The 14,675-nt window shown below is 39.0% G+C and overlaps 3 protein-coding genes across 7 annotated transcripts in view; 1 reads left to right on the top strand and 2 right to left on the bottom strand.

Annotated features, from left to right (window-relative positions):
- frmd5b (FERM domain containing 5b) overlaps positions 1 to 4,384 on the top strand; it is a 60,593-nt gene extending 56,209 nt beyond the window's left edge. For both annotated transcript variants that reach the window (XM_067495366.1, XM_067495367.1), the window contains one exon: positions 427 to 4,384. In XM_067495366.1, coding sequence (XP_067351467.1) covers positions 427 to 1,016 — 590 coding nt within the window. In that variant the 3' untranslated portion in view covers positions 1,017 to 4,384. The remainder of the gene's footprint in view (positions 1 to 426) is intronic.
- Positions 4,385 to 4,557: 173 nt separating this feature from the next.
- wdr76 (WD repeat domain 76) lies at positions 4,558 to 9,726 on the bottom strand. Its single transcript, XM_067495368.1, has 15 exons — positions 9,194 to 9,726; positions 8,944 to 9,063; positions 8,770 to 8,865; positions 8,509 to 8,601; positions 8,057 to 8,115; positions 7,762 to 7,879; positions 7,578 to 7,679; positions 7,233 to 7,273; positions 6,992 to 7,145; positions 6,460 to 6,618; positions 6,177 to 6,292; positions 5,956 to 6,054; positions 5,681 to 5,833; positions 5,541 to 5,594; positions 4,558 to 5,430 (listed from the first exon to the last, which is right to left on the bottom strand). The coding sequence occupies exons 1-15, from the start codon at positions 9,230 to 9,232 to the stop codon at positions 5,175 to 5,177; spliced, it is 1,659 nt and encodes a 552-aa protein (XP_067351469.1). The 5' UTR covers positions 9,233 to 9,726; the 3' UTR covers positions 4,558 to 5,174.
- Positions 9,727 to 9,878: 152 nt separating this feature from the next.
- LOC137114668 (pro-cathepsin H-like) lies at positions 9,879 to 14,571 on the bottom strand. Of its 4 annotated transcripts, none has more exons than XM_067495372.1 (13): positions 14,515 to 14,571; positions 14,186 to 14,402; positions 13,739 to 13,770; positions 13,513 to 13,618; positions 13,343 to 13,413; positions 13,107 to 13,211; positions 12,382 to 12,468; positions 11,930 to 11,985; positions 11,695 to 11,776; positions 11,541 to 11,609; positions 11,183 to 11,289; positions 10,668 to 10,796; positions 9,879 to 10,588 (listed from the first exon to the last, which is right to left on the bottom strand). In XM_067495372.1, exons 1-13 carry the CDS (start codon positions 14,569 to 14,571, stop codon positions 10,513 to 10,515), a joined length of 1,194 nt encoding a protein of 397 aa, XP_067351473.1. In that variant the 3' UTR covers positions 9,879 to 10,512. The 4 variants fall into 4 exon arrangements, with proteins under 4 accessions (XP_067351473.1, XP_067351475.1, XP_067351476.1 ...); XM_067495374.1 differs by having other exon boundaries at positions 12,394 to 12,468; XM_067495375.1 differs by lacking the exon at positions 13,107 to 13,211.
- Positions 14,572 to 14,675: the final 104 nt, after the last annotated feature.

Raw genomic sequence — 14,675 nt, 5'->3', positions numbered from 1 at the left:
TTGAATGAGTTTTACCATCTTAAATGTTAATTACACATTTTTACACATTTGACAATCTCACACCTAAAGTCTGACACAAAATTCACTATCACTAACACTAACATGCCTCGTAGCTGTATTTCTTAAAATTTAGACAGTGCTGAAAATGTGCTGAAAATTCAGGAATCAGCGTTATGTTACTATACAGTTACATTTGCACTAAGTGCATGTAAATGCTGTTTCCCATCACCCAAGAAAGCTGATTTGTCCATTAAACCTGGTTGCAGACTGTCAGACTGATCTATTCAAGCCTGTTTTTGGTAATTTTACATTTATTGGTGGTCAGTTGCTGAGTAAGAACATCAGGTCAGAAACTCTGATGAGATGTGACTGTTGTAACAATACCTCTCAGTAAATGATTGGTCTTCTTTTACGTTTTGTTTTCAGGTCTAGAGTCCCTTCGAGACAGCGCCCACTCCACGCCTGTGCGCTCTGTCTCCCATGGTGACTCCTTCATGCCTTCCCGGGGCCAGATGGTGGACGGCACCGAGGCAAGCACATCAGCTGTCATCTCCGACGAGGCCTACAGCCCCTCAGACAGCGTGCTCCCTACACCTGTGGCTGAGCATGGGATGGAGATGCCTTCGGCTCACCACCTCAATGGCTCTCCATGCAGTGTCGATGAGGAGAAGGAGTCAGAGGCGGGGACATCAAAGGAAGGGCAGGCAGTAGAGTTCGGGCCCGGCAGGAGAGCACTGCGTATGGTGAAGAGCAGGCCGTCTCCCCCGAGCGATGTAGAGGAACTGAACAAGTTCATCCTAAGTGTGTTACGTCTGTTTCTGGTTACCATCGGACTGCTGTTCGCCTTGCTGCTGCTCCTCATAATGCTGACAGAGTCAGACCTGGACATTGCCTTCCTGAGAGACATCCGCAAGACGCCTGAATTCCAGCAGTTCCACTTTGAATACTTCTGCCCTCTGCGGCGCTGGTTCGCCTGTAAGTTACGATGGATGGGAGGTTTCCTTGTCAGCAAATGAGGCAAAGTGAAAGACACAACACAGGCCTTCACGATGGAGATAATTCTTATACAACAGACAGGCAGGTCAGGAGGAGGTGAGACGAAGGAAGAGGAAAATGATGGCAGCCCTGTCCTTAGTGTGGATCCAGCTTTTCCCAGAAGGGAGTTCCCATCACAAGCCACGCACTGTCCCCCTGAAGAGCCTTGTTATGTTTGACCATCACTGCGAGAAAAACTAATCACGTTTCCTTTGGACATTCAGGTCATTTTAAGGTATTTTATTTTTACACAAGTCACAGCACCAGGATTTCATTTAAACATTGAAATGGACAAGATAGTCTGACAGACTTCACTTATTCAACAGATAATAGTTGCCTTTATTTTTGTATTAATTTATATGATGAAACATCACTGTAAGACAGAATGACCTAATGTATTGTGTGATCTGAGAGACTGAGCAAAGTTTGGAGAGAGCACGAAATGGGGGCCAGTCTAGCTCATCTAATTTTCACGAGATTCATGATGATTAAATCATATTATGGTCACTGCTATGAGATAGAAAATTGTTGTAGGCTGTTTTGAGTTTTAACAGTATTGTGAAATGGAAATGCGAAACTTAACCAAATGTAGATCAGTCCGGAGTCCGATAATATTTGGAAACATATTTATATTTTGAGGGTAGATACTGTAAATGGAATTTACTGTAATTTAGTTATTTGACCCAGACTTGATATCGCTGCCACTCTGTTAGAAGCCTTGAGTGATTATTTTTTGTAATAAGTGTGGGTAAGTTTGTGATCAGACTTCTACTAACTGTTTGCTTACATTACCATTTTCTTCCAGACCACTAATAAAAGTTTTATTGTCCACTGGCTAGAAAAGAAACTTTTGTAAGGATATTAATTAATATTGAAGGTGGTAGGATTACTGATTTTCTTAAACAGCATCCAAATATTGCTAATAACTACAATCAGCTTCTCTGTGTCAGGACCAGTTGTTACTTCACAGTAGTAACTTTTAAAGTAATTGTAAAGGGGATGGTAGTCTGTGAGCTAGTGCTGTAGTGATAGTGAAATGTTTGGTTAGATCTGTGACTGCCACACTGTAGAAGGAGTTAAACTTGATGTGCAATACTTTTAATATAAAATATCCCAGCGTCTTTCCACAATGGGAAATTTGACCTTGTTTCACCTTGTGCAAAACTTAGTGTTATCTTCTCACAGTAAACCGTAAAGACAGTTTTACTTCAGCAACCATGTTTGGGTGTTCAGCCCTGTTGTCTTCAAATGTATGCATTTCTCTGTAAAGGCTGCACATTTAAATCATGTTTGCATTTTTGTACAAGCTGGTGTCCAACTGACACATGAAGATTTCCTCACAGTGACTTTTATCTGACTTGAAGCATTATTTTTACAGTTGATATATAGTTTTCAGTACCGCACTTGCTTATAAGTGAGCTTAAGATAAGTCATGTTTACGTCCTACTACAAAGTTCACCATTGCACCTACCAAAGAACCCTCTGTTGTCTGATGTTTATCAGTTTTTTACAACAGATGGAAACTCTGATAGTCTGCTGTCCTTTTTATTGCAGCCTTATAATGTATGTCAATTCACAGATTAGCCTGCAGTGTGTCCTTACAGCCCAGAGCAATCAACTGCATAATTTAAAAACATAAAGTTTGTGACAGGGAATTATTTTTGACCTACACAAAAACCTACAAGTGCTTGATTAGGATATACACCGATCAGGCACAACATTACTAATGGTGGTCTTAATAATGTCACTGATGACTATGGTCATTTTGGCCACTCTGGGCAGTCTGTGGCTTCACATCCCCATATTGTACAGACCACAAATGTGATACACTGTGTGTACAGGTGTAGTAGTACAGAAACTCAAGTAAAAATGCAAATATTGGCCTAAAACAATTCTTCACTCCAAGTACCACTTCAAACATTTTACTCAAGTAAAAGTACTAAGCCGATTATCTACATTTTACTTAAAGTGAAAAAATGTTAAAATACTCCACTAAGAAACAATTTATTTTAAACAATACTGATTATGGCAATTATGGCTAAATATACAAATTATTAAAAATAAGGATCAAAGGTCACTGTTGGTAAAAGTGGAGCTGATTTCAATCACTTTATTAGTTCTAAATATTATTATAAAAAACACATCCTATTTTTACAATGAAACCACCAGTACTAATGTACTGGTACTAATGTTGTGGCTGGTCGGTGTATGTAGGTGTGTCTGTTGTGTGCCAGAGTTAATTATAAGCTGATCAGCAGCTGTACAATATTATTTATGCAACAAAGGGAATGGTGTAGGATAGTGATTGGGTGAGATGCAGTTGGAAAGTGTATGTATGAATATTCAAATCTCTCCTTAAAATGACAAAGTTAAAATAAAGAGAGTAGTGTACTTTAGTATTCCCTGTAGTAGACAATACTAAGCTTTAAATGTTTTTAAGTTTTATTTTTGTACACTACTACTGATATTTTCCAATTGATAAATTACCCCTTTACCCTTTGTTATTTGAGCATTAAAGTATCATTTTATTTTCACGTGTATTGAATAATGTACAACATAATTTGAGCAATAAACATTACAGATGTGACATGAATATTAATAAATTGCAAAATAATATGCATCTCTGTATTGTAGACATTCAAAATGTCCTATGACGCCTCTGAGAAGGTAAGACAGCCTGTTGATGCATGCGTGAATGGGTCGGTGCCCACTGTTTCTCTTACCCACACTGGCAGGTAACACTCTACAGTACAGGATACTTCTCCAAAACATCTGTCAAAAAATGTTTAACTTATTTGGTGTTGCTTAATACACACTGCTTTTTTTTTTTTTTTTTTTTGTCTATTTCTTTTTTAGAAAGAGCTTAGGAACACATTTACTCGTTAAAGTTTGCCTACGTGTAAATGAACCGAAAGCTTGACAGTAAACCAATTTTCACTCGACTTTGAACTGGTTTTACAGAAGTGGAATGTTTGTATTTTTATCCACTTTAAACAGCATAAGTAGCATATTCAAATACCTGAATATTTCTCTGTGCACTCAGCTCAACATTTTTTTTGTATTGCTAAAATATAAAAAGAAAAAAAAAAAACAGTATATAACCGGTGATAAAGAGGGGTAACGCTGAAATTGACAGACTTGTATTTGTTTTCCTGAATCATGTGAACATGGGTAAGATATCAGATATGGTCTCACTGTATGCTTCCTTCCTGTACCATGGTCCTGCAAATGGAAATGTCTCTGTAAGCATGTGTTTTGCATTTATTGCCTCCAACAAGACTGCGTATGTCCCTTCACTGACTTAAGACTGGTGTAATCCATTTAAAATAAATATATTCTTAACATCTCACACTTAGTGTGGCTACAAGTTCAATTCTGAATTCACAAATGAAATATGTGCACAAGTGTTTTTCAACTTGTACCTCTTCAATAAAACCGCTTGCTCACTGGTCCCCACAAACACACAGCCTTTGGTACAATGCTGCCATCTTACGGTCATCAACATCATCTGCACTCAGTGTGTCTGGCATAAAATAATTTAATTAACTTCAGCAGCCACAAAACCAACAAACACAACTGAACGAAAGTGGATTTTACAGCAAAGAATGAAAACCAGGCATTTTAAAATATGCTTGCATTCTGTAAGACATTTGATGAATAACAAACATAACACATATTAAATAAGAATACAAACATGAGCTAACAATAAACCTGTCAACAGCCACATTCAGACATTTGATAGTGTAAGAGCCTGTACAATGTTACCAAAAATTTAAAATGTTCCTATCTTATTGAAGTCAATGCTAAGATAAGTTCACTGAACATCTTCCACGAGAAGCCAAATTTCCAAGGCACTAGAGTACACCAAAAACAACTGAACTCAGGTGGCTTTCAAATCAGTTTTTTGTGTGTGTTTTGTTTTTTAAAAATGATATATTAATTGCATTTCTCTGCATCTTTAACTAGAGAAAAATGCCCCACAGCTGAATGGTCATTAAATTCACCTACATTCTAACGCTGTCTATCCCTGTAACAGTAACTGCATTTTCTTCTGAATAAGGGTTTGACAGCCTGGCAGTGGTTTACTATTCCTAACTCATTCTTCCTACTCTGCTCAAGGCAACCAGTGGCTCTTGGTCTTAGTTGGAGAAGACATGCAGGCGTCCCGATGAATTGCCTCCAAGTAATGCATTCCTCGTGGGGTGGAAGGCAGTAATGGAAAGCACGGTGCTAAGGTTATCCTCATCTAAAAAGGAGTGCTGGAGCCGGCCACTTTCGTGGAACACCTGTACCCTTCGAGGTTTCAACATGCTCCCCACCACAAAACATGCTTCCTGTTTGGGGTCCCACACAGCTGAGATTTTGCTCAGCCAGCGGCCTGTCTGCATATTGTGCCTGAATGTGAAGATTGAGAAGGCAGGTTGTGGGTCAAGTCCAAGATGGTCAAAGTCAGTCAAATAACTAATTGTATTTAATCAAATTTCAATTACACAGATTAACTGCACCTGATTGATGTCAGCAAGGGAGGGTTTGTAGTCATTGTAGATGTATCATATATCCTGTCAAAAAGTTTAGGCATTGAGCATGGGCGGAAGATAAAAAACAGTAAATACAACAGTTATTTTAATTGTTGCATTCTCTCTACCTTATATTGTCATCCATACAGGAGGTGAGAACTCTGTTCCCTGTGCAGGGGGAGAAATAAGCACTGGATATGCTTAAAGAGTGGCCCTGCAGCTGGGAGACTGCCTGGCTGTTTTTCTTCTTCAAACATCTGCTGTCATAAATACTCACTACCCTGCAGACAGGATCACAATGTTGTCTTATCAAGAGACTTACACAGGTAAGAGAGCTGTAATGAGATTTTGCTAGGGAAAGCTAAAAAAAACAACAACAACAAAAAAAACCAATAAGTCATACCTGCTTTCTGCTACTGCAAAATATTGCTTCTCTAAAGGGTGCACGCTTACACAACGCAGAGTCTTGGGGTCTAATGGGTGTAGGGACTCATGGGAGTTTCTGCAGAGAAATGACCAACATCACATTTAAATAAATAAAAGACAATACAGATTAAATTGTTTACCTGTATGGTTTCAATATAATGGAAAGAAATAGAAAACTACTCATCAACAACACATTACCCTGGGGTGCGCCTATCAACAATGGCAACCTCTCCATACCAGTTCCCAACAACTAGTGTCAGACAGTCATGTGACATAAAGTCAAAGGTTTTGAGGCCATCTTCAGTATCATACACCTGGAATGATGTACAATCAGACTTGTGTCAGCTGGAGACAGGAGTAACTTAGAAAGTGAAGTAAATTTGCTGTAGCTCTTTAAAAGTCTACTGTGCATTCAGGCTGTTGACTGTACAACATAATCATAAACCTTTCTTAAATACATTTGGGACAAATGTTATCTTACATCATCAAACATAGCTTTCTCCACATCCATGCAGCGCAGAGATCCATCATAGCTGAGGGTCAGCAGGTGTGACCCATGAGCTCTGGAGAATGCCATGCAGCCCACTGGACGAGTGTGAGGCTCAAAAAGCAGCACGCCATCATCACCCCAATCACCACCCTGAAGGTACAAACACATGTGGGCTTTAAAAAATAATTATAATAATTGTGCTTTTAGAAATGCCTGTAGTCTGATGAAAAGGAGACAAAGTAAATTAATACATTAAACAAACATGTACTGAGCTTGAGTACTAAATATTGATCTGTAGGCAAACCAAAATAATTCTAAGTCCAGTGAATATTAGCCACACATACTTAAATAAATAAATCAATCGATCTCTTATGGCATTTTCACTGTTGTTCCACTGTTTTTAACCAACGTGTCTGTAATCGGTTTTCATATATTGTTGCTTTAAGCTTGTTTTGGAGCTTCTTGCCCTCCAATGGACAAACACCAATTCTTGAAATCATTAACACCAAAATAAAATACACACCAACTTCCACAGTCCAACTTTCCCACTTTTATCTCCTGCAGCCATCAACAGGCTGCTGGTGCAGGGGTGGAAAGCAGCAGAGAAGATGCGATCCTTCACCACTTTGGCCACTCTGTCCTCATGTATCGTCATCTTCTTTAGGACTGAAGAGTACCTGCATGAAGACACCAGTGAAGTCTTTTTCTAAAAATGTCTGTCTACATTGTAGTAAAATTGGCTAAAATATCAGAATTAAGCTTACTCTTTTAGATCAAGTGCCCCCTTTCTTTCTTCTGTTGAGTTCTAAGAAAAGAAAGTGATTTTTAAGAGTTAATAATTGATCCTGAAGCAGCATGAGTAAAGAACAAGTGCCAGACCAGCTTTAACTTTTTTTTGTGCTGCATAACAGCTAAACAGAACTGCATACATTTACTCTTTTCATGTGAAAAAAATAGGAAAAAAAAAACATTTAACAGTGATGCCCTTGATCTTTTTTACCACACTTTTAGAAGTAAAGTACTTTTTATTTACAGTGTAGTTGGGAGGAGAGTGTACCAATTATGGATTATCTAAAAATTTAAATGTAAGCTCATGAGGTGGTGCCTACCTCAAAGTAGAGGTCAAGTAGTTGGGAGGGGAGCTTGCTTCCATCTTCCATGTTGATTGGTTTCATGGGCAGAGGTCCAGGGGGCTTCTTGAGTGGCACTGACTTTATAGCAAGTAAAATAACCAAAATGAACAACAGACTGAGGGAGGCTGTTTAATGTATTTATTCATTTATGTGTAGATACCCGTTCATAGATCAGCGTGCCCCTGGGTTCCGGGGGAAGTGTCAAGATTTCTGCCTCTTTCTTTTGCAGACGGAGGGATTTGCGAGCTGGCAGTATTTCTTTTGCAGTGGCATGTGACCTGAGCATTACAGTGAGGACAGTAGTGCGTATGACTTTTAAATGCTTATTATCTTAAAAGCTGAAACTAAAAAAAACAGCCTACAGTGATTACATACAACAGCAGTCAGACATTAAATGTTCACTATCATGTTGCTGTCAAGATATTTTAAAGTGGTCTGTGGACCGCGTTTTTTACCTCATAAGACCCCTTTGTGATGGCTTGGGCCGTGTCAGCTGCTTGAACTCCTCAGTTACCTTTTAAGAAAGAATACAAAAATACCAATCATCCCATCACTGAAAGCTGGAAGAATGATTTATGGGATCAAAGTGCAAAATACACACAAATTGCTATTCAAATTGCAATTCTACACACATGTTCCATTTAAGCAAATGACAAAGGATCAACATGAAGTTGTTGTCAGTTTCATAATGTTGGTGATATCTTTCATACTTAATACAATATGAATGCAGGCAGTGGTTTCAGTGGCAGTAGCCTTTTTAAAGGCATGTACAGAATGTGTTGGTAGAGTTGGTGAGTGTTGAGATTGTCAATAAAAACATATCATCCAACCCTTAAGACAAGAGTCCCTAGATTTATGGGAACAACATCAACTCTTGTGGCTGTGATTCTTCCAACCCTCGGTTTACCTTGAATAAATTGATAGAAGACAGGAACGCTTGGTTCTTTCTGATGTTCTCCAGTCGCTCTAATTCGTATGCAGAAAGTCCTCCATGTTCACCCTGTGTAACACACACACACACACACACACAAAAGAAAACAAGCTCCAGTAACGTTACTTATAAAAAGTCATGTAGGTCTACATGATACAACAATATAAAAGACCTAAAGTTTATAATTCAAAAAAAAAAACTGCCCACAATAAACCGGTTCAGGGTTTTTCCACTCACATGTTCCACATCACTATTTTCGACATCGGAGCCGACCTCCTTCGGTGGGTCGGGTCCTTTATTCTGGCTGCTTGTGTCATTGTCTCTTTTTGTTCTCTAACAAGAAAACGTTCACACGTTAACACAATTACTAGCACGCAATACTGCAGTGTGCCTGTGAAGTATGACTTTTACCCGTTTCTTGCTTTGTGTATCCGCCGTGCTTTCTTCTGGAGAGTACTGGAGGCGTTTAGGTGTCAGAGTGTTTCGAGATGATCGTCGGACGGTTCCCTCGAGTTTCGCGGGGGTCAACTCCTGCAAGGTGTTTACAGTGTTAACAACCAACTCCACCCCGAGCTACAGAAACCTTAATGCCCTCAGCCGCTGCAGAGAAACTTCCTAGCTACAAACTTTAAGTCGCCAGTAGCTCTAACGTTGACGTTACCTTCACAACAGCCTGGCGTTTGCTCCGTCTGGTCGCCATATTAGTGCACTTATGGCGACATGTAAGAGCTACTTCTACAGTGAAGCAGCAAGAAATCAACACACGCGAACCTTCCAGCTGTAAGTGTGAAAAGAATTGAAAGAGTTGGGGAATAATTGGCGCCACATGACGGACTTGTTTTGTAACTAGCACCTCCCCTTAGTGTTGGGGGAAAGAGACTCATAGCAACTAATTGGTTAGAATTTCTACGTCACCACAAAAAACGGGCAGTTCTCTACTGCCAACGGCCAGTGAACGTCTTCCAATTTGATTGACATCTGGCTCGCCTGTTTGCGTCCACACATCCGAGGTGTAATGTCGCCACCTTTTGGCAGATGTGGGGCACTAGCAATAGGAAACTTAGCTCTGGCTTTTTTTGTTTGTTTGTTTGTTTGTTTTTGTCGGCTTATCCCGTGAGTTCAGGGTCGCCACAGCGGATCGTTGTCCGCATGTAGCCCTTCCTGACACAACCCTCCCGAATTTCTACCGGGCTTGGAACGGCACTGCACAGCTGGCGATGGGAATGGGCTGTTGGGGGTTCAGTGTCCTGCCTGGAGACCCTTCGACATATAGCCAAATTTCTACCTTGTAACAAAGAGAAAGACCCATAGTTACCTCAATAAAACAAATGCGCAGAACAGCAAGGTTAGGAGTGTGGCACATAAAGATTTAATCTTTGTAAAAAACAGAAAAACACTATAAACAAAGTTGTGACATTAGAAAAACTACATATTAGTTCAGCAGAAACGCAAGCTCCAATATAACTTATTACAATTATGACAGTCTTATAGAAAGTTCATTTTCCTGTAGTGGAAAAGCTGAACTGCTCAAATAAACAAAAAGCTCCATCTTGACAGCTGATGTGTTAAGCCCAATCCTTCTAATGTGAAAATGTGTCTCCGTAGGACTCTGGTTAGCTGCACCTGTACATTAATGTAAATGGTCATGTAAAGAAGCATTTCTAAAAACCGAGAATTCAATGCATTTTTACACGTTTTCTGTTATGAAACACTTATGTGCATTCACGGTGTTCATTCACAGTACAATGAACGTTTACCTCTTCCCGTATTTTTTGCTTTTTGTTTTCTTACATTTTGAAGATAATACCTTTGTGAAAAAGTCCAAAATGCCTTAGAGCAACACTTAGTTATTGTCAAGCCTTTGCAAAAGCAACATAAAATCACTTAAGGAAACATAAAAACACTTAAAAATTTTAATTCCTACAGACTCAGTTTAGGGTGCTTCATCAGTACTCCACTTTGTTGTCATGTTCCTCGTCCTCAAACTGAAGGTAGAGGGTAGGAAGAGCATGCAGCCAGTCCACACATGTTTTTTCCTCTCTCGATCCAAAAATATCTGATGATATTAAAATGAAAGGTGTTGCAATAATGCAATAACAAATGATCATATTGAAATACACACAGACTATACTTACCCATCAAGTCCCCATGTGGTGCCCCAAGAGTTCTTCACTATCCAATATAGTGCCCCAGTCTTTTCAGTGCCATAACCCACAGCCAGGACTGCATGATTCACCCTGTCTGCTGTGTTCCTACACTGGGAGCTAAACAGACAACAATGATGCTTTTAGATCAAGACAGTCTGTCTTTCGTAGGATGAGTGGGCTGCTATTGTCCTTTATTACATCCTGCCCATGCAAAGATGTGTTGTTTAAATGTTTCTGTAGATAATATGTACACAATTCAAAATGAGATCTGTTCCAAAACACTGAAATAAAATATTAATATATTCTTCAGCGTTTTAACTACCACATCTATGGCACAGAGGGAAGAAAGTTGAGTGAAGTGAATCACAAGCACTTTTACCTGAAAATGACAAAAAAACGCCAGAAGCCTTGTGAGTTTCATAATACTCTTTCATGACCGACTATAACTTTTTCCGTCAGTACAAAAATCCCATTAGTCTGTTCTACTGAGATGGGTTTCTCACCTGGTGTAAACACCTTCTTTGTAGTGCATAAAGTCAGGCATGACTTCAAAGCTGAAGGTCACTGGGTTGAGCCAGGTCACAGCATCCACCATGGCCTTTTCGTCATACTGTGGATGGACAAACAAACAGGAATTTTAATACATAAATAACCATAAAGTTTCAGCTATAAACTATAGGCAACATAGTTTGGCAGACCAAGGGTTAAAAAGTTTAGTATAATGCCACACTCACACTAATTTGCCTTTGCCAAAAATAAATGCTTCTGCTATTTCCCCCTTGGTTACTGGCATTGATTTGATTAACTACCTTTGTAATCATGCAGTCATTTGCACAATGCTTCATGTGTATCAACACTTACACTTGTTATGTTGACAACATCCAGCACAAAAGCAGCTGCAAGTCCAGGCTCAAAGTGGCAGGTGCCATCCTAAATAAGTAAGGACACAATGTCTTTAAGAAGACTTGTTTCATTTAAAATTATTATACCAAAATCTACCCTGGAAAAGTCATACAATGCCTTTGTAGGGATAGTCCTCCTCAGTCATCAGACCCTTGTTGTATCTGATGTATTCGAATGCCTGGCTGGGGAGCCCACTGAAACAAATTAGGTGGTATGGTGGAAATGATTAGTTGTTGCCAAGGGCTATGGCCTTAAAGACAAGTATGCTAATAATAAGTATAACTCACTTACTGTATAATGATTATAGTGACAACTGTATGTTGCAGATATCTAACTTATTAACTTACCCCAAACATCCATGATTGTTGAAGTCTTTAGCACAGTCTATCAGCTGCTGCTCAGACTAAAACAGATATAGACAAACTGTATTATACTTTTATACACAGCAGTGATTCTGTTATTTAATGCTGTTATACTTGTGTCTTGTAATCATTCACAAAACCAAAAAAACTGCAGAGATCATTCTGTAAAATTGATAATGCTGTCGTAGTGTTTAAGCATAAATTGTGTCACTATTGTATAGACTGTAAAACCTCTTCAGGCAGAATTGGGGTTTGTGATTTTGGCATTTATAGACACACTTAGATATATGTGGTTCGGGAATTCATTTGTGAGTACACTTTTATCATTCTGAACTCTAAATCCCTTCAGATGTCTCAGCCGTGAAGCTTAGTGCCATTTGTGATACTTATTAGATAAATGAACTGACTTACTACAATAACAGTAACACAGATCTCACCAGAGGTATTACCTTCCCAGTAGCAATAGCGTTCACTGACTCCAAACAACCACTGGTGGAGAAGGACCAGCAGCTTCCACAAAAACCCTAAAGACACAAACGCAGCTCCAACAATTGTTAACGTACTCTGTCCCAGGGACTTACCACTGACTTTCCACTTATTGGCTTATTGCTTGTGTAAACAGTTCCTGTGTCTCTCTCTTCTGTTTGAGTACATTGAACCCATTGTCGAGTTCAAGAAACCAGTTCGAGATGAGTTTAACTTATTGACGTGATGGCTGTGGCATTTAAACTAATGGTACTAAGGTGCCCAAAGTGTGCCAAGAAAATATCCCCCACTCCATTAAACCACCACCACCAGCCTGAACTGATACAATATAGGATGGATCCATGTTCACATGTTGTTTGCACCAAATGCTGACCACTGAATGTCACTTCAGAAATGGAGACTCATCAGACCATGCAGCCTTTACCAATCTTCTAATATCTACTTTTAGTGAGTTACAACAGGTGAATATGCTGACCCAGCATGGCGACAAAGATGGAGATGAAGATTTTTAAGCTTTTAGGAAATCATACAATACTGACAAATGTATATATTGGAATTTTCTTTAAAATTACCATACAACTTAATTACTATCTTTTGATTAATGTCCTTGTGCAAAGTCATGTCATCCTGATGGCCTCATTAGATTGTAGGTATTCAGTTTTTGCTGTTAGGATACCTGATTCTTCACAGTAGTCACAAAGTTGCCTTTCCTCCTCCAGTCTACAAAGTCAGGGTAAGGACCAGACTTTCTGACATGACTTCCTTTAGTAGCTGAGCAGTTCTACAAGTGACCAGAATTATTTGATAATAATTGAACGAAAACACTGTTTAAAAAAAAAAAAAAAAAAAAAAAAAAAAACCAGCTCCATAAATTAAAATGTAAAATACACTGCTAATTGTATCATACTGTACCTGTGGCTCAGTCAAAAGAAAGAACTTCTTGAATTCCTCAAAGGTCATGTCTGAGAACTGATTCAGGCCCACTATATTTGAAAATGAACAATTGTGTAAGAAATAACATTTCCTACATAATCTTGTAATACACACTTTGAGACAGGAGTTAGAGCAGCGCTGTACTGTACTTGTAAAAGTATGATTTGCAGCATTATGACGATCAATTATCCTCCTGTTCTCAGAGAATATCAGAAGCCGGTGGTGATACTCTTCAGTTTCATAAACCTTTTTGTGCTGCATGTCAAAAACAGAGACATAACAGCATGTGTAAGCGAAGAAATTGAGTTTTTAAAAAGTTGATATTCAAAACATATTAAGAGTTAATTTCCATTGATTTTGTTATTATGGACATACCTGTGACATCCACACTTTGAACTGATGCTCCTCTGATAGGAAACACAATGATGCCGTTTAGAGACAGAGATCATATCATAGTTCGTGATGCACTGTACCCAACACTATAAAACAGCTGCTGAACCTCGATTTAGTATATCAATAATTACTCTGGACCTTAATCTATTAATAATAATACAAATATATACTATCAGGGCGACTTTTCTCAATCGTCAGTTAACTTTTTGCAGGAAGTTTACTTTAAATTCATAATTTTTTTCTTTGTGCAGTGTGTAAAATAGAAAAGCGATGCCATCCGCTTTTTATTCGGTTGAAGTTCTCGTCAAAAAAAGAGGAAAAGAAAAGCATCTATGTCAGAACCTGTTGTCTGCCTTTAAACCCGTTTCAGCGCGATGGAAAAACAAACAAACGGTGAAACACCCACAGGTTTGATATGTGTCTTCTTACCTTCCCGTGAGATTAATGGTGTTAAATAAACCAAACCAAAAACGGTGATGAGGAACCAGCACACGGTGAGCGCCATACTCTCGCTGTATGTTCCAAGTATCCGGAGAGGGGGGGGTTGTGTCACCTGACTCGACGTGATTTTACACTCAAAGTTTGGGACTGATACACCCCACAGTGTAAAGCAAAACATCCGGTGGCCTTGAACACACTTCTCCCCCTGAGCAAGAATATATTTATTAACAAGAGGTAATCAGGAAAGAGTACACTTTTATACAAAACTGGAAATACTGCTCAAGCTGTTGAAATAGACTGAAATATAATTCTCATACCACTGGGTATTGCTTACTGCAAACATCAGATGTGCCTGTAAGAAGGGAAGGATTCATGTGTAAGGGTGGGGTTTAAGTACAGTACACATACCGTTCTAGATACAGATTTGAACACATGGAAGTGGTACATGCCTGCCACTTAAGCTTTAGATGTTTTTCTA

This window comes from Channa argus, chromosome 2, assembly GCF_033026475.1.
Source record: "Channa argus isolate prfri chromosome 2, Channa argus male v1.0, whole genome shotgun sequence".
Lineage (NCBI taxonomy): Eukaryota > Metazoa > Chordata > Actinopteri > Anabantiformes > Channidae > Channa > Channa argus.
Note: the sequence above shows the minus strand (reverse complement) of the source record. Positions and strands in the feature narration are given on the sequence as shown.